The sequence below is a fragment of the Oculina patagonica genome, chromosome 8, assembly GCF_052425735.1.
Source record: "Oculina patagonica isolate OP01 chromosome 8, crgOcupat, whole genome shotgun sequence".
NCBI classification, from domain to species: Eukaryota; Metazoa; Cnidaria; class Anthozoa; order Scleractinia; family Oculinidae; genus Oculina; species Oculina patagonica.
Genome location: NC_135765.1, coordinates 28,383,617 through 28,410,258, shown reverse-complemented (window position 1 = coordinate 28,410,258; position 26,642 = coordinate 28,383,617). Strand labels below are relative to the sequence as shown.

Genomic DNA, 26,642 nt, shown 5'->3' with positions numbered 1-26,642 from the left:
TACCTGCGAATTTTGCTTGTAAACCCGGGCGATCTTCTAGCCCTCTTGCTAGGGTAACCCTAGCACCTAGGGTTACCATACCTGCTTGTAAACAGGCCCTAAGGGGGTCTAGAAGGGATCTGGAGGGATCGTAAAGAAATCGAGTGGGACTGGGGAGATACGCGAAAATCTACACGTTGCTTGAGTAACGCAACTATACTGTCACTTTTCTCGCGATTGCAGAAAAATCGCGCGAAATTAAAGACCCGCAAAATAAAGCAGGGGCGCCAAACAGACCGTTTCGTTGAATATCTGTTCAGAAAATTTATAATGGCCTACGATTGCGATGAAAAACTGGCGATTTCTACAGCTCAAACTTTCGTGAAATGGGGAAAAGAAATGCCTACTGTTTTCGGAAAGAGAAAAAAAAGGCCAGCTACAATTTTAATTTTAACAATTTTTACAATTTTAACAGCAGCTTGTAAATTTGGGTAATAATATTTCGTTCCTTAAAATTTTCTGAAGTTTGAAAGTTCAGCTAGCGTATCTGAAAAGACACTTTTCTTAGCGTTTAAAAATAAGGCTTTAAAACGCACAAATAGGACACTTATAACGTAACAACGGTGTTTTGACACCTTTGGTAAAATGTCTCGTTGGGTGCCCCTGAATAAAGGTCACCCTGCTGAAAACCCCTTTATAAACTTGGTCAAACATACATAATTTTGACATCGTCGCTATTGGTCGAAATTTGTTTCCTTAAGGTGGTCTTATACCCATTTTTTTAAACATGAACGGTTACAATCTCTAAGCATTTGCGAAACGTATTTAGTTTGCAAAGAATTTTGCTCTAATTTCGCATTGATGTGTCTTTAAATTACGAAATCTGCCCGCTAGTAGCGATACTCTAACATAGCAACGTCCATAGCAACGGTTGTTTACAATCAAAAGGGTGCTTACAAATTAGACCAGAAGCATAAGGTGATATGCTTCTGATTAGACACATTTCATGATTTTTCAATTATACTTTTACAGGAAAGCTTTGAAATGATACGCAATGTTTTATTTTTTCCCTTCTCACTTCAATAATATACAAGATTGCATCGCGAAGAAAGAATAAAAATAAATTATTTCCGACCTGACATTTAAAAATATTTACAATCTTTATGTTTTTATAAATACCGTAGACTCTCAAATAGTTTTACCGCTTTCCCTACAGCGAAGGCTACATCATTCAGTGACTGACAGACAGGCAGAAACTATGTAACACGACTGCAGAAAGTGACTGACTGACTGTCTGTCTGTCTGTCTGTCTGTCTGACTGTCTGTCTGACTGGCTGACTGACTGACTGACTGACTGACTGACTATCTGTTTGTCTGGCTGACTGATTGAATGTCTCACAAACGGACTGAAATGAGTCTGTTTACAAACAACTTGAAGATCCTAAAGATCGAACGTGTTTCTTTGTTTTTCACGTTCAAGCAACTCTTGTATGTCTTCATCTAGATGTCCTGTCAGTTCTTCTAATAGAACATCCAAAGCCTAGAAGCGAGAAAGAAAAACTTGTTTAAGTGATTGGCAAGTATGAAGAGCCTTGTCAAAGTACTCAGCTAAATATAAGCTGTTGCAAGGGCTGTTCTCTGCTCATCTTAAATTACTATTCAGTATAATATCATTTTTTACATCAACTTTTGAGCGATTATAATTCAATTTTTACACTTTTAGACCAACTATCTTCAAATTATAAGATTAGCAAGATAAGTATTAGATTTTGGATATCACTATTGATGTTTTACACAATTTTAAATATTGTCAATTGTATTTTTTTAAATCATGTGTCCCCAAATTAGTAAGGGAATCTTCCCTAGCTATGTGGTTTTGACACTAATAAAGTTTTTCATTCATTCATTCAAGCTGCAAAATTTGATTGGTTTACAAATCTCTTGGCACGTCACGTCTAAAGCCTAAACTAGAAACACGTGAGTTCAAAATTAAAAAATATATCTAAACAAATTTCTTACAATAGAGTGTGTTCGTGGCGGCCATGTTGGAGGAATGAAACAATAAAGATATTTGCATAAAAATGAATTTTTTTCCCAAAGGGGAATCATACTTTCGTTTCACTCCTCCAATATGGCCGCCATGAACACACTCTATAACAACAAAACGATCTGAAGAGTTAGTTATCTACTTTCCACCGAGATCATCAGAAAAAGTGGAGTTTTACGGTGAACGTAATGACTAGCCGAGACCAGACTAGTGAATGCAATGTGGCTATACTTTTGTACTTACTACGTCACAGAAAACGTCTTCGTGGAATTCTTTCACAACTGAGTTACTCTGTGTTGCTTCTTGTTCATCATTCACCGCTAAGTACTGCTGAGTCAGCGATCCACAAATTATGCCTGCATGGAGACAGGAAGTTGCATTTTAGTCTATTAATCTAGGAATCTTTTTGACGATGTACAAAGACTACAACACAAGTTCATCACAAAACTTATCACAGCTGATGCAAACTTTAACAAAAAAGCATGTATTGTACGTGATACGAAACGGGTACCTCAATATGTTCTGGGACGAGAGGGGAAACTACGGTATGGAATTGGGGAAAGCGGGCTCGCAAGGATAAAATGTGTGAAAATTTACAACCGGTTACCAGTGGCTACTGATAGAAAAACCCAGGAACACATGTAACCTGTGCCAAACGCTAGAAAAGGCATGACACCCATGTCCCTGATTGGTTGGAAGGTTAGCTTGTTTCCTCTGATTGATTAGCGCAAGTTGCTCCACAAACGGCAACCGACTTTATCTCAGTGTAAAAACCTCTCAACTGACGTCACCATACAATTAACGTCATATATTATGAAGTATAGCAGTTCTGTAATTCTTCTGGTTCGTCTAGTCCTCGTTATTCTTCAAATCCGCCTAGTTCCAATCCTTTACTAGTCTTCAAGAACCACAAGAACCTGAGAAACACGAGAACCACAAGAACCAGGAAAAAACAACAAAAACAACTGACAAGAACAACGAAAACCAGGTGAACCATGCGAATGAAAAGAACCGGAGGAACCAGGTGAACCAGGTGAACCAGCAGAACCAGGAGAACCAGGAAGACCAGATAAATTTGGAGAACCTGGTGAACCAGGAGAAGCAGGAGAACCAGGTGAACCAGGAGAACCAAGTGAACCAGGAATACCAGGAGAACCAGGTGAACTAGGTGAACCAGGAGAACCCGGAGAACCAGGTGACCCAGGAGAACCAAGTGAACCAGGAAAACCAGAAGAACCAGGAGAACCTTAGAACCAGGTGAACCAGGTGAACCAGGTGAACTAGGAGACCCAAGACAGCCAGGTGAGCCAGGTGACCCAGGAGAACCAAAGTGAACCAGAAAAACCAAGAGAACCAGGAGAACCAGGTGAACCAGGAGAGCCTGGTAAACCAGGAGAACCCGGGGAACCAGTAGAACCAGGAGAACCAGGAGAACCAGGAAAACCCGGTGAACCAGGTGAATCAGGAGAACCAGGAGAACAAGGAGAACCAGGTGAACACTAAGTGAACCTGGAGAACACTAAGAGAACCACGTGAACAAGGAGAACCAGGAGAACCAGGTAAACAAGGAGAACCAGGTGAACCAGGAGAACCAGCTAAACCAAGAGAACCAGGAACACTAAGTGAACCTGGAGAACAAGGACAACCAGGTGAACCAGGACAACCAGGACAACCAGGTGAACCAGGACAACCAGGAGAACCAGGAGAACCAGGTGAACCAGGAGAACCAGGAGAACCAGAAGAACCAGGTGAAACAGGTGAACCAGGAGAACCAGATGAACCAGGTGAACCAGGTGAACCAGGTGAACCAGGTGAACCAGGTGAACCAGGTGAACCAGGTGAACCAGGAGAACCAGGTGAACCAGGTGAACCAGGTGAACCAGGAGAACCAGGTGAACCAGGAGAACCACGTGAACCTGGAGAACCACGTGAACCAGGAGCACCAGGTGAACCAGGTGAACCTGGAGAACCACGTGAACCAGGAGAACCAGGTGAACCAGGTGAACCTGGAGAACCAGGTGAACCAGGAGACCCAGGTGAACCAGGAGAACCACGTGAACCTGAAGAACCAGGTGAACTAGGAGAACCACGTGAACCAGGAGAACCACGTGAACCAGGAGAACCAGGAGAACCAGGAGAACCAGGTGAACCAGGTGAACCAGAAGAAACAGGAGAACCACGTGAACCAGGTGAACCTGGAGAACCAGGTGAACCAGGTGAACCAGGAGAACCACGTGAACCAGGAGAACCACGTGAACCTGGAGAACCAGGTGAACCACGTGAACCAGGAGAACCACGTGAACCAGGAAAACCAGGAGAACCAGGAGAACCACGTGAACCAGGAGAACCAGGTGAACCAGGATAACAACGTGAACCTGGAGAACCAGGTGAACTAGGAGAACCACGTGAACCAGGTGAACCAGGAGAGCCAGGAGAACCACGTGAACCAGGAGAACCAGGAGAACCAGGTGAACCAGGAGAACACAAAAAGAACCAGGAACACTAAGTGAACCAGGAGAACACTAACCAGATGATCCAAGAACACTAAGTGAACCTGAAGAACCAGGAGAACCGAAGAACCAGGAGAACCAGGTAAACCAGGAGAACCAGGAGAACTACGAGAACCAGGTGAACCAGGTGAACCGGGAGAACCAGGAGAACCAGGAGAACCACAGGAACCAGATGAACCACGAGAACCACGGGAACCACGGTAACCACGGGAACCACGAGAACCACGAAAACCACGAGAACCAAGAGAACCACGACATCCAGGAGAACCACGGGAACCACGAGAACAGGAGAACCACGGGAACCAGAAGAACCAGGAGAACCAGGAGAACCAGGTAATCCAGGAGAACCAGGAGAACCAGGAAATCCAGGAGAACCAGGAGAACAACGAGAACCACGAGAACCAGGTGAACCAGGAGAACGAGGAGAACCAGGAGAACCACGGAAACCAGGACAACCAGGTGAACCAGGAGAACCACGGGAACCACAGGAACCACGAGAACCAGGTGAACCAGGAGAACCAGGAGAACCACTAAAACCACGAGAACCACGGGAACCAGGACAACCAGGTGAACCAGGAGAACAACGAAAACCACGAGAACCAGGTGAACCACGAGAACCACGGGAACCACGACAACCAGGAGAACCACGGGAACCACGAGAACCACGGGAACCAGGACAACCAGGTGAACCAGGAGAACCACGAAAACCACAAGAACCAGGTGAACCACGAGAACCACGGGAACCACGAGAACCACGAGAACCATGAGAACCACGAGAACAAGGAGAACCACGGGAACCACGAGAACCAGGAGAACAACGGGAACCACAAGAACCAGGAGAACCACGGGAACCACGAGAACCAGGAGAACCACGGAAACCACAAGAACCAGGAGAACCACGGGAACCAGGAGAACCACTGGAACCAGGAGAACCACTGGAACCAGGAGAACCACGGGAACCACGAGAACCACTGGTACCAGGAGAACCACAAGAACCAGGAGAACCACGGGAACCAGGAGAACCAAGAGAACCACGGGAACCAGGAGAACCACGGGAACCAGGAGAACCACGGGAACCACGGGAACCAGGAGAACCAGGAGAACCAGGAGAACCACAAGAACCAGGAGAACCACGGGAACCACGAGAACCAGGAGAACCACGGGAACCAGAAGAACCAGGAGAACCACGAGAACCAGTTGAACCACGAGAACCAGGAGAACCAGGTAAACCACGGAAACCAGGACAACCAGGTGAACCAGGAGAACCAATGGAACCACAGGAACCACGAGAACCAGGAGAACCAGGAGAACCACTAGAACCACGAGAACCACGGGAACCAGGACAACCAGGTGAACCAGGAGAACCACGGGAACCACGAGAACCACGGGAACCAGGACAACCAGGTGAACCAGGAGAACCACGAAAACCACAAGAACCAGGTGAACCACGAGAACCACGGGAACCACGAGAACCATGAGAACCACGAGAACAAGGAGAACCACGGGAACCACGAGAACCAGGAGAACAACGGGAACCACAAGAACCAGGAGAACCACTGGAACCATGAGAACAGGAGAACCACGGGAACCACGAGAACCAGGAGGACCACGGGAACCACAAGAACCAGGAGAACCACGGGAACCAGGAGAACCACTGGAACCAGGAGAACCACGGGAACCACGGGAACCAGGAGAACCACGGGAACCAGGAGAACCACGGGAACCAGGAGAACCAAGAGAACCACGGGAACCAGGAGAACCACTGGAACCAGGAGAACCACGGGAACCAGGAGAACCAGGAGAACCACGGGAACCACAGGAACCAGGAGAACCAGGAGAACCACAAGAACCAGGAGAACCACGGGAACCAGGAGAACCAAGAGAACCACGGGAACCAGGAGAACCACGGGAACCAGGAGAACCACGGGAACCAGGAGAACCACGGGAACCAGGAGAACCAGGAGAACCACGGGAACCACAGGAACCAGGAGAACCAGGAGAACCACAAGAACCAGGAGAACCATGGGAACCAGGAGAACCAAGAGAACCACGGGAACCAGGAGAACCACGGGAACCACGGGAACCAGGAGAACCAAGAGAACCACGGGAACCAGGAGAACCACGGGAACAACCGGAACCACGAGAACCAGGTGAACCACAGGAACCACGGGAACCAGGTGAAAAACGAGAACCACGGGAACCAGGAGAACCACGGGAACAACGGGAACCAGGAGAACAACGAGAACCAGGAGAACCACGGGAACCACGGAAACCAGGAAAACCACGGGAACCACGGGAAGAACGGGAACCACGAGAACCATGGGAACAAGGAGAACCACAGGAACCAGGAGAACCACGGGAACCACGGTAACCAGGAGAACCACAAGAACCAGGAGAACCACGGGAACCAGGAGAACCAAGAGAACCACAAGAAACAGGAGAACCACAGGAACCACGAGAACCACAGGAACCAGGAGAACCACAGGAACCAGGAGAACCACGGGAACCAGGAGAACCACAAAAACCAGGAGAACCACGGGAACCAGGAGAACCACAAGAACCAGGAGAGCCACGGGAACCAGGTGAACCACGGGAACCATGGGAACCAGAACCACGGGAACCACAGGAACCACGAGAACCACGGGAACCACGGGAACCAGGAGAACCACGGGAACCACGGGAACCAGGAGAACCACAAGAACCATGGGAACCAGGTGAACCAGGAGAACCACAAGAACCAGGAGAACCACGGGAACCAGGTGAACCACGGGAACCACGGGAACCAGGAGAACCACAAGAACCACGGGAACCACGGGAACCAAGGGAACCAGGAGAACCACAAGAACCAGGAGAACCACGGGAACCAGGAGAACCACTGGAACCAGGAGAACCACGGGAACCACGGGAACCACGAGAACCACGGGAACCAGGAGAACCATGGGAACCAGGAGAACCACGGGAACCAGGAGAACCAGGAGAACCATGGGAACCACGAGAACCACGGGAACCAGGAGAACCACGGGAACCAGGAGAACCACGGGAACCACGAGAACCACTGGAACCAGGAGAACCACGGGAACCAGGAGAACCACGGGAACCAGGAGAACCACGGGAACCACGGGAACCAGGAGAACCACGGGATCCAGGAGAACCACGGGAACCAGGAGAACCACGGGAACCACAAGAACCAGGAGAACCACGGGAACCAGGAGAACCACAAGAACCAGGAGAACCAAGAGAACCACGGGAACCAGGAGAACCACAGGAACCACGAGAACCAGGAGAACCACTGGAACCAGGTGAACCACAAGAACCACGGGAACCAGGAGAACCACGAGAACCACGGGAACCAGGAGAACCACGGGAACCAGGAGAGCCACGGGAACCAGGAGAACCACAAGAACCAGGAGAACCAAGAGAACCAGGAGAACCACTGGAACCACGAGAACCACAAGAACCAGGAGAACCAAGAGAACCACGGGAACCAGGAGAACCACGGGAATCACGAGAACCAGGAGAACCACTGGAACCAGGTGAACCACAAGAACCATGGGAACCAGGAGAACCACGAGAACCACGGGAACCAGGAGAACCACGGGAACCAGGAGAACCACGGGAACCAGGAGAACCACAAGAACCAGGAGAACCAAGAGAACCAGGAGAACCACGGGAACCACGAGAACAACGGGAACCAGGAGAACCACGGGAACCAGGAGAACCACAAGAACCAGGAGAACCACGGGAACCAGGAGAACCAAGAGAACCACGAGAACCACGGGAACCAGGAGAACCACGGAAACCAGGAGAACCACGGGAACCAGGAGAACCACAAGAACCAGGAGAACCACGGGAACCAGGTTAACCACGGGAACCATGGGAACCAGGAGAACCACTGGAACCACGGGAACCACGAGAACCACAGGAACCACGGGAACCACGGGAACCAGGAGAACCACGGGAACCACGAGAACCAGGTGAACCACGGGAACCATGGGAACCAGGAGAACCACTGGAACCACGGGAACCACGAAAACCACAGGAACCACAGAAACCACGGGAACCAGGTGAACCATGGGAACCACGAGAACCACTTGAACCACGGGAACCACGGGAACCACAAGAACCAGGAGAACCAGGTGAACCACGGGAACCAGGTGAACCACGGGAACCAGGTGAACCACGGGAACCACGGGAACCAGGAGAACCACGAGAACCAGGAGAACCACGGGAACCACGGGAACCAGGAGAACCACGGGAACCAGGAGAACCACGGGAACCACGAGAACCACTGGAACCAGGAGAACCACAAGAACCAGGAGAACCACGGGAACCAGGAGAACCAAGAGAACCACGGGAACCAGGAGAACCACGGGAACCAGGAGAACCACGGGAACCACGGGAACCAGGAGAACCAGGAGAACCAGGAGAACCACAAGAACCAGGAGAACCACGGGAACCACGAGAACCAGGAGAACCACGGGAACCAGAAGAACCAGGAGAACCACGAGAACCAGTTGAACCACGAGAACCAGGAGAACCAGGAGAACCACGGAAACCAGGACAACCAGGTGAACCAGGAGAACCAATGGAACCACAGGAACCACGAGAACCAGGAGAACCAGGAGAACCACTAGAACCACGAGAACCACGGGAACCAGGACAACCAGGTGAACCAGGAGAACCATGGGAACCACGAGAACCACGGGAACCAGGACAACCAGGTGAACCTGGAGAACCACGAAAACCACAAGAACCAGGTGAACCACGAGAACCACGGGAACCACGAGAACCATGAGAACCACGAGAACAAGGAGAACCACGGGAACCACGAGAACCAGGAGAACAACGGGAACCACAAGAACCAGGAGAACCACTGGAACCATGAGAACAGGAGAACCACGGGAACCACGAGAACCAGGAGAACCACGGGAACCACAAGAACCAGGAGAACCACGGGAACCAGGAGAACCACTGGAACCAGGAGAACCACGGGAACCACGGGAACCAGGAGAACCACGGGAACCAGGAGAACCACGGGAACCAGGAGAACCACGGGAACCAGGAGAACCACGGGAACCAGGAGAACCAAGAGAACCACGGGAACCAGGAGAACCACTGGAACCAGGAGAACCACGGGAACCAGGAGAACCAGGAGAACCACGGGAACCACAGGAACCAGGAGAACCAGGAGAACCACAAGAACCAGGAGAACCACGGGAACCAGGAGAACCAAGAGAACCACGGGAACCAGGAGAACCACGGGAACCAGGAGAACCACGGGAACCAGGAGAACCACGGGAACCAGGAGAACCAGGAGAACCACGGGAACCACAGGAACCAGGAGAACCAAAAGAACCACAAGAACCAGGAGAACCATGGGAACCAGGAGAACCAAGAGAACCACGGGAACCAGGAGAACCACGGGAACCAGGAGAACCAAGAGAACCACGGGAACAACCGGAACCACGAGAACCAGGTGAACCACAGGAACCACGGGAACCAGGTGAAAACGAGAACAACGGGAACCAGGAGAACCACGGGAACAACGGGAACCAGGAGAACAACGAGAACCAGGAGAACCACGGGAACCACGGAAACCAGGAAAACCACGGGAACCACGGGAACCACGGGAACCACGAGAACCATGGGAACAAGGAGAACCACAGGAACCAGGAGAACCACGGGAACCACGGTAACCAGGAGAACCACAAGAACCAGGAGAACCACGGGAACCAGGAGAACCAAGAGAACCACAAGAAACAGGAGAACCACAGGAACCACGAGAACCACAGGAACCAGGAGAACCACAGGAACCAGGAGAACCACGGGAACCAGGAGAACCACAAAAACCAGGAGAACCACGGGAACCAGGAGAACCACAAGAACCAGGAGAGCCACGGGAACCAGGTGAACCACGGGAACCATGGGAACCAGAACCACGGGAACCACAGGAACCACGAGAACCACGGGAACCACGGGAACCAGGAGAACCACGGGAACCACGGGAACCAGGAGAACCACAAGAACCATGGGAACCAGGTGAACCAGGAGAACCACAAGAACCAGGAGAACCACGGGAACCAGGTGAACCACGGGAACCACGGGAACCAGGAGAACCACAAGAACCACGGGAACCACGGGAACCAAGGGAACCAGGAGAACCACAAGAACCAGGAGAACCACGGGAACCAGGAGAACCACTGGAACCAGGAGAACCACGGGAACCACGGGAACCACGAGAACCACGGGAACCAGGAGAACCATGGGAACCAGGAGAACCACGGGAACCAGGAGAACCAGGAGAACCATGGGAACCACGAGAACCACGGGAACCAGGAGAACCACGGGAACCAGGAGAACCACGGGAACCACGAGAACCACTGGAACCAGGAGAACCACGGGAACCAGGAGAACCACGGGAACCAGGAGAACCACGGGAACCACGGGAACCAGGAGAACCACGGGATCCAGGAGAACCACGGGAACCAGGAGAACCACGGGAACCACAAGAACCAGGAGAACCACGGGAACCAGGAGAACCACAAGAACCAGGAGAACCAAGAGAACCACGGGAACCAGGAGAACCACAGGAACCACGAGAACCAGGAGAACCACTGGAACCAGGTGAACCACAAGAACCACGGGAACCAGGAGAACCACGAGAACCACGGGAACCAGGAGAACCACGGGAACCAGGAGAGCCACGGGAACCAGGAGAACCACAAGAACCAGGAGAACCAAGAGAACCAGGAGAACCACTGGAACCACGAGAACCACAAGAACCAAGAGAACCAAGAGAACCACGGGAACCAGGAGAACCACGGGAATCACGAGAACCAGGAGAACCACTGGAACCAGGTGAACCACAAGAACCATGGGAACCAGGAGAACCACGAGAACCACGGGAACCAGGAGAACCACGGGAACCAGGAGAACCACGGGAACCAGGAGAACCACAAGAACCAGGAGAACCAAGAGAACCAGGAGAACCACGGGAACCACGAGAACAACGGGAACCAGGAGAACCACGGGAACCAGGAGAACCACAAGAACCAGGAGAACCACGGGAACCAGGAGAACCAAGAGAACCACGAGAACCACGGGAACCAGGAGAACCACGGAAACCAGGAGAACCACGGGAACCAGGAGAACCACAAGAACCAGGAGAACCACGGGAACCAGGTTAACCACGGGAACCATGGGAACCAGGAGAACCACTGGAACCACGGGAACCACGAGAACCACAGGAACCACGGGAACCACGGGAACCAGGAGAACCACGGGAACCACGAGAACCAGGTGAACCACGGGAACCATGGGAACCAGGAGAACCACTGGAACCACGGGAACAACGAGAACCACAGGAACCACGACACGGGAACCAGGTGAACCATGGGCCACGAGAACATTGACACGGGAACCACGGGAACCACAAGAACAGGAGAACCAGGTGAACCACGGGAACCAGGTGAACCACGGGAACCACGGGAACCAGGTGAACCACGGGAACCACGGGAACCAGGAGAACCACGAGAACCAGGAGAACCACGGGAACCACGGGAACCAGGAGAACAACGAGAACCAGGAGAACCACGGGAACCAAGAGAACCACGGGAACCACGGGAACCAGGAGAACAACGAGAACCAGGAGAACCACGGGAACCACGGGAACCACGGGAACCACGAGAACCAGGAGAACCACAGTAACCAGGAGAACCACGGGAACCACGGGAACCACGGGAACCAGGAGAACCAGGAGAACCACGGGAACCATGAGAACCACGGGAACCACGGGAACCACGGGAACCACGAGAACAACGAGAACCAGGAGAACCACAGTAACCAGGAGAACCACGGGAACCACGAGAACCACGGGAACCAGGAGAACCACGGGAACCACGGGAACCAGGAGAACCAGGAGAACCACGGAACCACGAGAACCACGGGAACCAGGTGAACCACGGGAACCAGGAGAACCACGGGAACCACGGGAACCAGGAGAACCACGGGAACCAGGAGAACCACGGGAACCACGAGAACCACTGGAACCAGGAGAACCACAAGAACCAGGAGAACCACGGGAACCAGGAGAACCAAGAGAACCACGGGAACCAGGAGAACCACTAGAACCAGGAGAACCATGGGAACCACGGGAACCAGGAGAACCACGGGAACCAGGAGAACCACGGGAACCACGGGAACCAGGAGAACCAGGAGAACCAGGAGCACCACAAGAACCAGGAGAACCACGGGAACCAGGAGAACCAAGAGAACAACGGGAACCAGGAGAACCACGGAAACCAGGAGAACCAAGAGAACCACGGGAACCAGGAGAACCACGGGAACCACGGGAACCACCGGAACCACGAGAACCAGGTGAACCACAGGAACCACGGGAACCAGGTGAACCACGAGAACCACGGGAACCAGGAGGACCACGGGAACAACGGGAACCAGGAGAACAACGAGAACCAGGAGAACCACGGGAACCACGGAAACCAGGAAAACCACGGGAACCAGAAGAACCACGGGAACCACGAGAACCATGGGAACCAGGAGAACCACGGGAACCAGGAGAACCACGGGAACCAGGAGAACCACGGTAACCACGGTAACCACGGTAACCACAAGAACCAGGAGAACCACGGGAACCAGGAGAACCAAGAGAACCAGGAGAACACAAAAAGAACCAGGAACACTAAGTGAACAGGAGAACACTAACAGAGTCCAACCTAAGTGAACCTGAAGAACCAGGAGAACCGAAGAACCAGGAGAACCAGGTAAACCAGGAGAACCAAGAGAACTATGAGAACCAGGTGAACCAGGTGAACCGGGAGAACCAGGAGAACCAGGAGAACCACAGGAACCAGATGAACCACGAGAACCACGGGAACCACGGGAACCACGAGAACCACGAGAACCACGAGAACCAAGAGAACCACGACATCCAGGAGAACCACGGGAACCACGAGAACCAGGAGAACCACGGGAACCAGAAGAACCAGGAGAACCACGAGAACCAGTTGAACCACGAGAACCAGGAGAACCAGGAGAACCACGGAAACCAGGACAACCAGGTGAACCAGGAGAACCAATGGAACCACAGGAACCACGAGAACCAGGAGAACCAGGAGAACCACTAGAACCACGAGAACCACGGGAACCAGGACAACCAGGTGAACCAGGAGAACAACGAAAACCACGACAACCAGGTGAACCACGAGAACCACGACAACCAGGAGAACCACGGGAACCACGAGAACCACGGGAACCAGGACAACCAGGTGAACCAGGAGAACCACGAAAACCACAAGAACCAGGTGAACCACGAGAACCACGGGAACCACGAGAACCATGAGAACCACGAGAACAAGGAGAACCACGGGAACCACGAGAACCAGGAGAACAACGGGAACCACAAGAACCAGGAGAACCACTGGAACCATGAGAACAGGAGAACCACGGGAACCACGAGAACCAGGAGAACCACGGGAACCACAAGAACCAGGAGAACCACGGGAACCAGGAGAACCACTGGAACCAGGAGAACCACGGGAACCACGAGAACCACTGGAACCAGGAGAACCACAAGAACCAGGAGAACCACGGGAACCAGGAGAACCAAGAGAACCACGGGAACCAGGAGAACCACTGGAACCAGGAGAACCACGGGAACCAGGAGAACCAGGAGAACCACGGGAACCACGGGAACCAGGAGAACCAGGAGAACCACAAGAACCAGGAGAACCATGGGAACCAGGAGAACCAAGAGAACCACGGGAACCAGGAGAACCACGGGAACCAGGAGAACCAAGAGAACCACGGGAACCAGGAGAACCACGGGAACCACCGGAACCACGAGAACCAGGTGAACTACAGGAACCACGGGAACCAGGTGAACCACGAGAACCACGGGAACCAGGAGAACCACGGGAACAACGGGAACCAGGAGAACAACGAGAACCAGGAGAACCACGGGAACCACGGAAACCAGGAAAACCACGGGAACCACGGGAACCACGGGAACCACGAGAACCATGGGAACAAGGAGAACCACGGGAACCAGGAGAACCACGGGAACCACGGTAACCAGGAGAACCACAAGAACCAGGAGAACCACGGGAACCAGGAGAACCAAGAGAACCAGGAGAACCACAAGAAACAGGAGAACCACAGGAACCACGAGAACCACAGGAACCAGGAGAACCACAGGAACCAGGAGAACCACGGGAACCAGGAGAACCACAAAAACCAGGAGAACCACGGGAACCAGGAGAACCACAAGAACCAGGAGAGCCACGGGAACCAGGTGAACCACGGGAACCATGGGAACCAGAACCACGGGAACCACAGGAACCACGAGAACCACGGGAACCACGGGAACCAGGAGAACCACGGGAACCACGGGAACCAGGAGAACCACAAGAACCATGGGAACCAGGTGAACCAGGAGAACCACAAGAACCAGGAGAACCACGGGAACCAGGTGAACCACGGGAACCACGGGAACCAGGAGAACCACAAGAACCACGGGAACCACGGGAACCAAGGGAACCAGGAGAACCACAAGAACCAGGAGAACCACGGGAACCAGGAGAACCACTGGAACCAGGAGAACCACGGGAACCACGGGAACCACGAGAACCACGGGAACCAGGAGAACCATGGGAACCAGGAGAACCACGGGAACCAGGAGAACCATGGGAACCACGAGAACCACGGGAACCAGGAGAACCACGGGAACCAGGAGAACCACAGGAACCAGGAGAACCACGGGAACCACGAGAACCACTGGAACCAGGAGAACCACGGGAACCAGGAGAACCACGGGAACCACGGGAACCAGGAGAACCACGGGAACCACGGGAACCAGGAGAACCACGGGATCCAGGAGAACCACGGGAACCAGGAGAACCACGGGAACCACAAAAACCAGGAGAACCACGGGAACCAGGAGAACCACAAGAACCAGGAGAACCAAGAGAACCACGGGAACCAGGAGAACCACAGGAACCACGAGAACCAGGAGAACCACTGGAACCAGGTGAACCACAAGAACCACGGGAACCAGGAGAACCACGAGAACCACGGGAACCAGGAGAACTACGGGAACCAGGAGAACCACGGGAACCAGGAGAACCACAAGAACCAGGAGAACCAAGAGAACCAGGAGAACCACTGGAACCACGAGAACCACAAGAACCAGGAGAACGAAGAGAACCACGGGAACAAGGAGAACCACGGGAACCACGAGAACCAGGAGAACCACTGGAACCAGGTGAACCACAAGAACCATGGGAACCAGGAGAACCACGAGAACCACGGGAACCAGGAGAACCACGGGAACCAGGAGAACCACGGGAACCAGGAGAACCACAAGAACCAGGAGAACCAAGAGAACCAGGAGAACCACGGGAACCACGAGAACAACGGGAACCAGGAGAACCACGGGAACCAGGAGAACCACAAGAACCAGGAGAACCACGGGAACCAGGAGAACCAAGAGAACCACGAGAACCACGGGAACCAGGAGAACCACGGAAACCAGGAGAACCACGGGAACCAGGAGAACCACAAGAACCAGGAGAACCACGGGAACCAGGTGAACCACGGGAACCATGGGAACCAGGAGAACCACTGGAACCACGGGAACCACGAGAACCACGGGAACCACGGGAACCAGGAGAACCACGGGAACCACGAGAACCAGGTGAACCACGGGAACCATGGGAACCAGGAGAACCACTGGAACCACGGGAACCACGAGAACCACAGGAACCACAGGAACCACGGGAACCAGGTGAACCATGGGAACCACGAGAACAACTTGAACCACGGGAACCACGGGAACCACAAGAACCAGGAGAACCAGGTGAACCACGGGAACCAGGTGAATCACGGGAACCACGGGAACCAGGTGAACCACGGGAACCACGGGAACCAGGAGAACCACGAGAACCACGAGAACCACGGGAACCACGGGAACCACGGGAACCAGGAGAACAACGAGAACCAGGAGAACCACGGGAACCAAGAGAACCACGGGAACCACGGGAACCACGGGAACCAGGAGAACAACGAGAACCAGGAGAACCACGGGAACCACGGGAACCACGGGAACCACGAGAACCAGGAGAACCACAGTAACCAGGAGAACCACGGGAACCACGGGAACCACGGGAACCAGGAGAACCAGGAGAACCACGGGAACCATGAGAACCACGGGAACCACGGGAACCACGGGAACCACGAGAACAACGAGAACCAGGAGAACCACAGTAACCAGGAGAACCACGGGAACCACGAGAACCACGGGAACCAGGAGAACCACGGGAACCACGGGAACCAGGAGAACCAGGAGAACCACGGAACCACGAGAACCACGGGAACCAGGTGAACCACGGGAACCACGGGAATCACGGGAACCAGGTGAACCACGGGAACCACGGGAACCAGGTGAACCACGGGAGCCAGGAGAACCACAAGAACCAGGAGAACCAGGTAATCCAGGAGAACCAGGAGAACCAGGTAATCCAGGAGAACCAGGAGAACAACGAGAACCACGAGAACCAGGTGAACCAGGAGAACGAGGAGAACTAGGTGAACCAGGAGAACCATAAGTGAACCAGGAAGAACACTAAGTGAACCAGGAGATCCAGGTGAACCAGGTGAACCAGGAGAACCAGGAGAACCAGGAGCACCAGGTGAACCAGGTGAACCAGGAGAACCAGGAGAACCAGGAGAACAGAGAACAGGAGAACAGGTGAAGCAGGAGAACCAGGTGAACCAGGAGAACCAAGAGAACCAGGTGAACCTGGATAACCAGGTGAACCAGGAGAACCATGAACACTAGGTGAACCAGGAGTACTAGAAGACCCAGGAGAACCACGAGAACCAAGGGAATCACGGGAACCACGGGAACCACCGAGAACCAGGAGAACAACGAGAACCAGGAGAACCACGGGAACCACGAGAACCACGGGAACCAGGAGATCCACGGGAACCACGGGAACCAGGAGAACCATGGGAACCACGGGAACCACGAGAACCACGGGAACCAGGAGAACCACGGGAACCATGGGAACCACGGGAACCACGAGAACAAGGTGAACCACGAGAACCACAGGAACCACGGGAACCAGGTGAACCACGGGAACCAGGAGAACCACAAGGTAACCCAGCCAGGTAATCCAGGAGAACCAGGAGAACAACGAGAACCACGAGAACCAGGTGAACCAGGAGAACGAGGAGAACTAGGTGAACCAGGAGAACCCTAAGTGAACCAGGAAGAACACTAAGTGAACCAGGAGATCTAGGTGAACCAGGTGAACCAGGAGAACCAGGAGCACCAGGTGAACCAGGTGAACCAGGAGAACCAGGAGAACCAGGTGAAGCAGGAGAACCACGAGAACAGAGAACCAGGTGAACCAGGAGCACCAGGTGAACCAGGAGAACCATGAACACTAAGTGAACCTGGATAACCAGGTGAACCAGGAGAACCAGAAGCACTAGGTGAACCAGGAGTACTAGAAGACCCAGGAGAACCACGAGAACCAAGGGAATCACGAGATCTTGGAGAACTACAAGAACCACAAGAATCATGGAAACCAGGAAAGCCATAAGAACCAGAGGAACCACAACAACCACGAGAACTATGAGAGCCACAAGAACCAGGGGAACCACAAGAAACAGGAGAACAACGACAATGATGTGAACCATGCGAACCAGGAGATTCAAGGGAACTATGAGAACCATTAGAACTAGAAGAACTAAGAGGACCAGTCTTCACCGACAAAGAATTACAGAACAACTGAGAACTTCTGTAAGAGCCAAGTAATGATTTTTTGGGACTTCATCTATACTTTGTTATATATTAAATGTGTGATGACCTCAGTTGGGAGTCTTTTACAGCGAGGTAAAGCCGGAAACCCTAAGCAGCCACATGCAATTAAAAAATGCTCGGCAAATCGCCTTTTTTCTTGTTGACTTACCATCTAATGCCTGATCTGTGTAGTCTCTGAAGTAAAGAGACAGATTATCTCCTGTTAATTGACTCAGAAGGTGCTGAAGGCACAAGGCGTCAAGCATGTGATCCTCAGCATACACAGAAACCTGGCAAGAGAGCAGAGAAATGAGGTCAGTGCTTATGTAGTCTGCAACAGGCCTGCTTGACTACACCCTGGATCAACAGGCTTTCTTTACTAGACCCCTGAAAACTCAAGACATTCTCAAGTTTTCACCATTCCCAGCAACTGCAACGGCATCGAAGTCTTGGGACGTCCCATTTAATATGACCGAACCCTCCCACCCATAGAATAAGGTTCTGGAGAATGAAACAAAAAAAAGAAAAGGAAAAAAAATAAGGGGAAAGGAAAGGTTTTTAAAAGAACTCCAAAAAAATCCCACCGTTTAGAACCAGTTTCATCTATGGGATATAAATTCAACGTCCCTGTACCATCACAAGCAGTCAATCTTTTATTACCAAGAAGAGTCTGTGATTCTATGTGAACGAACCTTATGGTCAACTTGATTCAGAGACTGATGTTCTCTGAGCAAAACAAAGGGCTTTCCATTCCTATCTTTCAGAATTTGCGCCAGTTTATACGCTTGTGTGAAGCTAGCACATCGCATACACGGAACGCAAGGCCGCTACCATATACTTGCATGTCACGCTCATACTGTCTTATCAAATACTGGCGTCTCGCTTTTGTGAAACGCTCATGCCTCATAAAAATGATGGACTTGTGGAAAAGTTGTGGGACAGAGTTTTTTCTGGAGCTTACCTTTTTAACCTGTTTATTTCTGTCAACCTCTACCACATCACGCCAAGCCTCGGTAATAGCTTGTCTCAACTGAGGTTCCATGACCTCATCAATGATGTTATCAACAACTACATCATACTGGAAACCCTGCATTGCTTCAGTTACCTGTGGTGCGCATAACAAAATTGTGGAATTAGTCAGCATGCATTACAAGTGTCTGTCTGCAAGTGATTGCTGAATTTGATTTGACTACACTTTTCAGGAGCACCCAACAGACCATTTCGGTGAATATCTGTTCAGAAGACCTATGATCGCCTGTAATGTTTGGATTAAAGTGTGACGATACACTGGAGATATCTTTAGCTCAAACGTTCGTGACATGGAAAAAGTAATGCCTGTTGTTTTCGGAGAGAGAAAAATGTCGTTTTGGGTACCAAAAAAGGCAGGCTAAGATTTTCGAGAAGCCAACAGTGGTTCATAAATTCTGTTAGTAATGTTTCGTTCCCTAAAATTTTCTGAAGTTTGAATGTCCAGCTAGCGTATCCGAGAAGATGCACTTTTTTAACATTTAAAAATAAGGCTTTAAATCGCACACAAAGGACGCTTATAACAAATAAATGGTGTTCCGACACCTATAGTAAAATTTTCTCGTTGGGCGCCCCTGACTTTTGTATACTTCAATAACCAAACTAAGGAATGCCCTTACCACTCTTGGAAGCATGGGCTGGATTGTCTCCAAAATAAAGTCTTCCAGCCAATCACCAGACTTAATTACAGTCATGTGACCTACAACCAATTCATCTACTGCAGAACGTACAAGTTGAGTTGTTGATTCTCTTACAACTTCATTTACAATATTGTCGCACACTTTGAAAAGAGGGTCTCTTCTGGACAAAGAACTGTGTATGACAAAAAAATCAAGGTAAGGTAAAGTCTATGTTTGAACTTATCTGGTTTCTGTCACATCGAGCAACTAGGAGAATTTCTACTTCCCCCCAGATGGGATGCAAGTCTAGCGCAGGGTTACCCTAACATTTAAGGGACTATGTCACAGATTTTACCAGATTTTTAAACAGCCAAAATTTATATTTATGTCGCATCAAACCTAGCAGTAGTAGTCCATTTTTTATTAAAACTTGCTATAATAGAGCACTGAAACTGCTAACTAGCATTTTTGGCTGCGGATGGTGTGGATGGAAACAGATTACAATTTGAAAACGTTAAGCAAACGTTTTCAAATTGTTTCCCCGTGTCTTCAAAAAATTGATACTTATAGCTGTAGCTTGATTTCTATCAACAAATTAAGGTTATATCTTCCTTTAGATGTTCAAAGATATTGTTTTTTATGGGTTAAGTTGCCTTCCACTAATTGCAGAACAGTTTAGACCAAAAATCTGCGATATCTCTTGTGACATAACCCTTTAAATTTGCTGGTACCCATTTATATACCTCAATAACCTGGGTGGAGAAACAATTACTTCAATTTGCAGCTCACCTTCCTCCATGAGAATAATACACACCAAGAGCAATCTCTTGAATAAAGACAGTAACCTCCTGATGAAGAATTTCTCTGCAAACTCTCTCACTCACTTTGTATCTTGGATCTTCAACAGACTGTCATTGAAAAAAATATATAATCAGTTACTGATAAAAGAAGTTATTGATTAAGTTATTTAACATAATGACCACATTTTTCCATGGTCTCTACTCCTATAGACCAGTTAGATTAGATAATGTCTGTTCATGAAAAATGTTCAAACTTTATTTAAACACAAAAGTCTCATTCACAATAAAAATGGTCTTCGTGAGAGTCGTGTACTACACATGGGGGGATTTGTTTTTCGTTTTTTAATCTCGGCTTTTTTTAGTTAAAGCTCGGAAAAAAAGATATTATCTCGCATTTACATAACTACATTTCTATAGTCTATGAGAGTGTACACCATGATAAAATAGGGGGACTTAAAATTGGAGGAAGTTAATTATATTGTCTATTATATCCTAATTGAAGGAGGTTAATATATCCTCTGTAATAGCCAAGTCTAAGTATGCCATGGGCTTATATTCTGGGAAGGGAGGCGTATCATTGGAAGAATTTTCGCATCTGAGATTTGTGGGGCTTATTCTCACAAGGACTTACTTCGGAGAGGTGGGATGCTTATTAATCAGAATTTTATGGTAATAATTTTAGTTTTGAATCATGATCTAAAATTACTCTGACTTGTGTTTTAACCTACATACACATAAGCACATGTTTTCTGCATGTTCACGGTGTATAAAGTTAACAAAAGAAATTATAAAATTCTGCGTTGTTATGCTCACCAAGAACTTTTTACCAGAGAAAATGTCAATCAAGATATCCGGAATGATTTCTTCTCTTAAGAAGCTGTCAATCAGTTCTTCGGTAAATCTTCTGGAATATTTCTTGTTGCACATGTAGCGCCAGAGTGCAAACTGTGGACCCTGCAAAAACCAAACAAAGATTTGTGATAAATTCATTACTCTTGGGGTATATGCTTTGTGGGGGATGCAGTGTCCTAATGGTAAGCAACATGGGCTTCAGATCTAGTGGCCCAGTTTCAAGCCCTGGCTGCAAAATTGGGGTCATTGTGTTGTGTTCTTCGGTGAGACGAAGAACACTCTGACTCTCTACTCTGACAGAGCCTCTCTTCACCCAGGTGTATAAAATTGGGTAGTGCACAGTGAATTAAATGCTAGGGCGAAACCCTGCAAAGGACTAGAATCCTTTCCAGAGGGAAGTCAGGGGCGGATCCAAGATTTCAAAAGGGGGGGGTGGATGGCAGACCATTAGGGCCTAACCCTAACCCTAACCCTAACCCTAACCCTAAGTGGCGAAACGTGGCGTAACAACAACCAGACATGAGCGAGAGCTAATTTTTCTTTCTTTATTTATTTTCTATCTCAAATAAAGTGACATTTCGAAATTTTTTTTACTGAAAAATGGGGGGTGGATATCCACCCTATCCACCCCCCCCCCCCCCTCCCCTGTATCCGCCCCTGGAAGTAGAAGTACTACTAGTCACTTAATTCTTTGGAAACCAGAATAAGCTCTGGCAGTTTGGGCCACATGGCCTGACATACCTTTCTCACTCGCCATCCCCGCACATATTTTTGCAGTATCACAGCTGCTTGAGATCTTGTTAACTGGTAAGGGGGTCTAATAAGAGAAAGAGAAAATCATTAAGAAATGAACTAAAGAAATGAAGGCAAAACTCATTAAGATCTAGTAAAACCCACAAAATCTAAATCTGTAAAATAAAACTAGTGAAAAATCCTTCTTGCCATTGACCGTTCTGACTATGAGCTCTCATAACAAAATGAACTTAGAACACTGCTTTCTATCTTCTACAATGGGTTCGTTTTATGACTCCTGACTTTTCAAAGTTTTCCAAGACCTAAATTTGACCATTTTTCCTGGACATTTTCTAAAATTATCTTGATTTCGGGTACGTTTTTACCCTTTTCTTCACAAAAAGCAACCTCCCTGATTTATTTTGAACAATCAATGCTATTTTCCATGACTATCCATGACCCAAACTTCAATTCCATGACTTTCAAGGCCTGGGAAATGACTTCTAGAATTCCATGACTTTCCAGGTTTTCCATGACCTGTCCGAACCCTGCTCCAACAAACATAAAAAAACCTGCAGGAAAAGCTTTGTATTCCTTACCTTCCAGCAGGTCCTCTGTAAGTAGGGCCATTGTAAATGCCGCTAAAACCAGGCTGAGGTGCAGGCCAAGGAGCATAAATTGGATGCACCGGAATCATAGGGACTGGGTACATCAGAGGAGGGTGGGTTGGGGGTGCCATGGATGGGTGGGGATAGTAAGATGGCAATGCTGGATATGAATAATCTCCATATTGGTTTTGAAGGGCTAATCTTTCTTGTTTTGCATCCTTCCCCTTGGTATGTACCGGTACATCCCTGAATAAGAATGCAAATAAAAATAAGTAAAAGATTTTACTACCGGTTTATTATCAACTCTAAGTGCTGATTAAGAGAAAGATATTTTTCATCTACAAAAACTATTTTCGCTTGCCCCAGGGGGTGTACTCGGGATTTTAAATGACGGGGATGATAGAAGGATTTTTTGGGGTCTGAAATTTTCGATTCCAGGATTTTTTTGGGTAGGAAAATTTGGCAGTATTTTTTTTTTATTTAAGTAGGGATGTTTTTGGGTATTAAAAACAATCTGAAGATCTTGGCTGCGTAGTTCTGCGAATAAAGTACAAACAAACATGATTTGCTGTTCATTTTTGAGTGGTCAATTTTTGATATACTAGGGATTTTCTTGGGTTATGTTGGAAGACTTGGGGAGTTTTTTGGGTCTTGATTTTTGCCCCCATTCGATCATCCCCATCACTTAAAATCCTGAGTACCCCCTCTGGGTCGCTTGCAGTTGAAGTATGTCAAATGTTTACACAAGAAGAGAGAAAGAGTAACAAAAATTACATATTCCTCAGTAACCTTGCGAATTCACCATTTTGTTGTCCAACAGTGACTGGAGGAATCACACGTAGATTTCCACGCTTTAAATCCTGATCGTAACTTGAATCCACAGAAGCTGGTCGGTTCTCAAGTCTCGGTAGATACTGTGGGCTAGGTGGTTTCCTTGGCGACACATATTTTTCTCCTTTATAGGATTCAGCAGACCATGATCGATTTCTGTATGACTTGTCTAGTGTGGCCCAGTCCCTGCTCCTTTCTCTGTCCCTCAGCCTAGTACAGAATTTGTATTCATAAGGTTAAAGGGACTATGTCACTGGGATTTCAAAGATTTTTGGTCTAAACGTTTCTGAAATTAGTGGTAGGTAACTTAATCCAAAATTTATAAACATTATCTTTGAACATCTAAAGGAATATGTGACCCTCCATGGGAAAACACGGCTTATCGATAAAAGCGTTTTTCGGGGGGTTTGAGGTCACTTAGAAACCCTTTGGAAACCCGGTTTCCAAAGGTTTGAAACCCTTTGGATAGAAATTAATTTGGATAGAAATTAAGCTACGGCTATAAATATCGATATTTCGAAGACGCACGGAAACGCAATCTGTTTCTATCCGTGCCATCCGCAGCCAAAGATGCTGGTTAACAGTTTCATAGCTCTTATATACCAATTTTTAATAAAAATGGACTATTATTTTTAGGTTTCCAGCGACACAAATATAAATTTTAGCGGTTCAAAAATCAGTTAAAATCCGTGACAAAGTCCCTTTAAGATAAGGGAAATGAATGGTCCCTCTAAATATTGCAGTGCTTACAACTCAAACTCAATCCACTGCAATTTTGTTTGGAATCTGGTTTTTGTTACACTGTACAAAATGTCCGCAATATAAACAAGAAGTTCGGCAATCGAATGTTCTGGAAAACCCACAAAACAAACATTGTCGACTGTTAGATATTCAACTGTTCAGTAATCGAATGTTGATTTTGTTCAATTGACCCAATAATTTTGATTTTGAGTTCCATTAAGTTTGATTATCACGTTGAATCATTGGTGTTTGATTAGGTCCGATTGTTGAACGTTTAATTGGATACGCCAGGTCATTTCTATTTAATATAATTAGGTTATTCACTATTCTATACCTGCCAACTTTTTCTGGGTCAAAGGCGTGAAAACGAAAACGTCCGAAGATTCCGAAGACGTTCCGAACATATCCCGTCCCAGTGCGTGGACGTGTTTTGGTAAACACGACTTTGTTCCTAATACTTTTTTTCGTCAAAACTCTGTCATTTCGGGGAAGGTATCACTTTGTAACTCATTTTACATGGAGTTTTATTTTCTCACACTGGTTTGAGATTACATTTTTGGAAAATGTACATTTTTGGTTGTAATAACTCACATTTTTCGACTAGGCGTGAGAAATTGGTTCGTAAGCGTGAGTTGGTGTGAGATCGAAGTTTTCAACTCGTAGGCGTGAGAGTTGGCAGGTATACCATTCTAGAATTGTTTTAGGAACCCCTGCTCCATCTATCAACATTTGAACCTCATATTATAATCTTGTGTCAGCAATGTTGCTACAATCTTGGACAAAACCAGTTGAAGCAAATGCATTTCACGCATTTTTCACAAATGCCCTGCCTTGGTCAATGTTGGGGCCGCCCACCCCTAATGTTGTTTCCTGAGGTTTGCAGTTTGACAGGCTTTGTTTTGAAAACACTACAGCATTTAATAACAACATTGAAATGGGTGGGAGAGGGGTTGCAAAACTGAACTCTGTTAGCTAGATAAGTGGAAATTTGCTAAGTGGTCCAACTGTTTTGTCCAAGATTGTAGTAACTCAACATTGAATAGGAAAGGAGGGGGTGGGGTTAGAGCAAACTTTTCAAACACATTTTAAATGACCATAGCACATTATACTCCATTGCTTTACCTATATTTGAACCTTCAAGTAAGCATTCTTTTAGCAGAAAACAAACGAAATTCATGACACTCTTACCTCTCCAGTACACTATTCTGATTCTTTCGAGGATTAAATGCCGACATATTTTACACGATGAAGTTGTCTTGGAAACATTATTGAAGTCAAAGTTTTTGCTCCGAGTCCGTAAAAATATAATAACCACGTAAGTAGTCTCATTTGTTACCAGTTAATAGCTGCTTTAGTTAAGCAAATGAAAGCTCTACATCTCTTCTAGCCTGTTGGAAAACATTATAAGTGCAAAGAGAAGCCCGTTAATAGACACGAAAGTTCACTTTCAGCCTTCCGGGCAGCCATCTTGACATTCTCGTCCCCATAGCCCTTTCGTTTCTCTTAGCCGGCTGGGCCTTGGCACGAGGAAACAAAGGGTTCTGGGGACACAGAATTTCCAGTCCTAGTTCTAGGACTTCCGGTCTTCTGTCGCAGTCATGATGTTTCAAGAGAATGTATGAGAGAGTCGTTACGTTTTCGACTACCGTTTAGGAATTCTTTGTTCCAAACAGCCAATCAAAAAATTCGAATTAATTCAAAAATCCTATGTCCCCAGAGACCTCCGTTTTCTCGTGCCAAGCCGGCTAAGAGAAACGAAAAGGCTATGGGGACGAGAATGCCATCTTGAAAGTTATGCTGCGCCCCAGTTCCCTACTCCGACAGAGCGTGCCCCAGTTCCCTACTCCGACAAAGCGTGTGGGGCTTGGTTGAAAATATTTCGATTTAGGTCATTTCTGTATTACAGTAAAAACCCGCGTATAAGAACAAGTGCATTAAGAACACCCATACAGAGTGGATACGCAGTGCATAAAGAGTGGATACGCAGTGGATACAGAGTGGATACGCAGTGGATACAGAGTAGATACGCAGTGGATACAGAGTGGATACGCAGTGGATACAGAGTGGATACGAA

At 48.8% G+C, this 26,642-nt stretch overlaps 1 protein-coding gene across 1 annotated transcript; it reads right to left on the bottom strand.

Annotated features, from left to right (window-relative positions):
• Positions 1-1,039: 1,039 nt before the first annotated feature.
• Positions 1,040-26,034, bottom strand: LOC144662489 (uncharacterized). Its single transcript, XM_078523302.1, has 11 exons — positions 25,757-26,034; positions 23,786-24,037; positions 22,988-23,242; positions 22,398-22,473; positions 21,618-21,758; positions 20,794-20,912; positions 20,005-20,197; positions 19,320-19,463; positions 18,528-18,648; positions 2,270-2,382; positions 1,040-1,519 (listed from the first exon to the last, which is right to left on the bottom strand). Exons 1-11 carry the CDS (start codon positions 25,801-25,803, stop codon positions 1,421-1,423), a joined length of 1,560 nt encoding a protein of 519 aa, XP_078379428.1. The 5' UTR covers positions 25,804-26,034; the 3' UTR covers positions 1,040-1,420.
• Positions 26,035-26,642: the final 608 nt, after the last annotated feature.

Excerpts from the sequence above, each read along its gene's own strand:
- LOC144662489 (XM_078523302.1), bottom strand. The coding sequence starts at position 25,803 with ATGTCGGCATTTAATCCTCGAAAGAATCAGAATAGTGTACTGGAGAG. Across the intron at positions 20,913-21,617 it reads TCTCTGGTAAAAAGTTCTTG|TCTGTTGAAGATCCAAGATA; the intron begins GTGAGCATAACA and ends TTTCAATGACAG. Across the intron at positions 20,198-20,793 it reads TATTATTCTCATGGAGGAAG|TTCTTTGTCCAGAAGAGACC; the intron begins GTGAGCTGCAAA and ends TGTCATACACAG.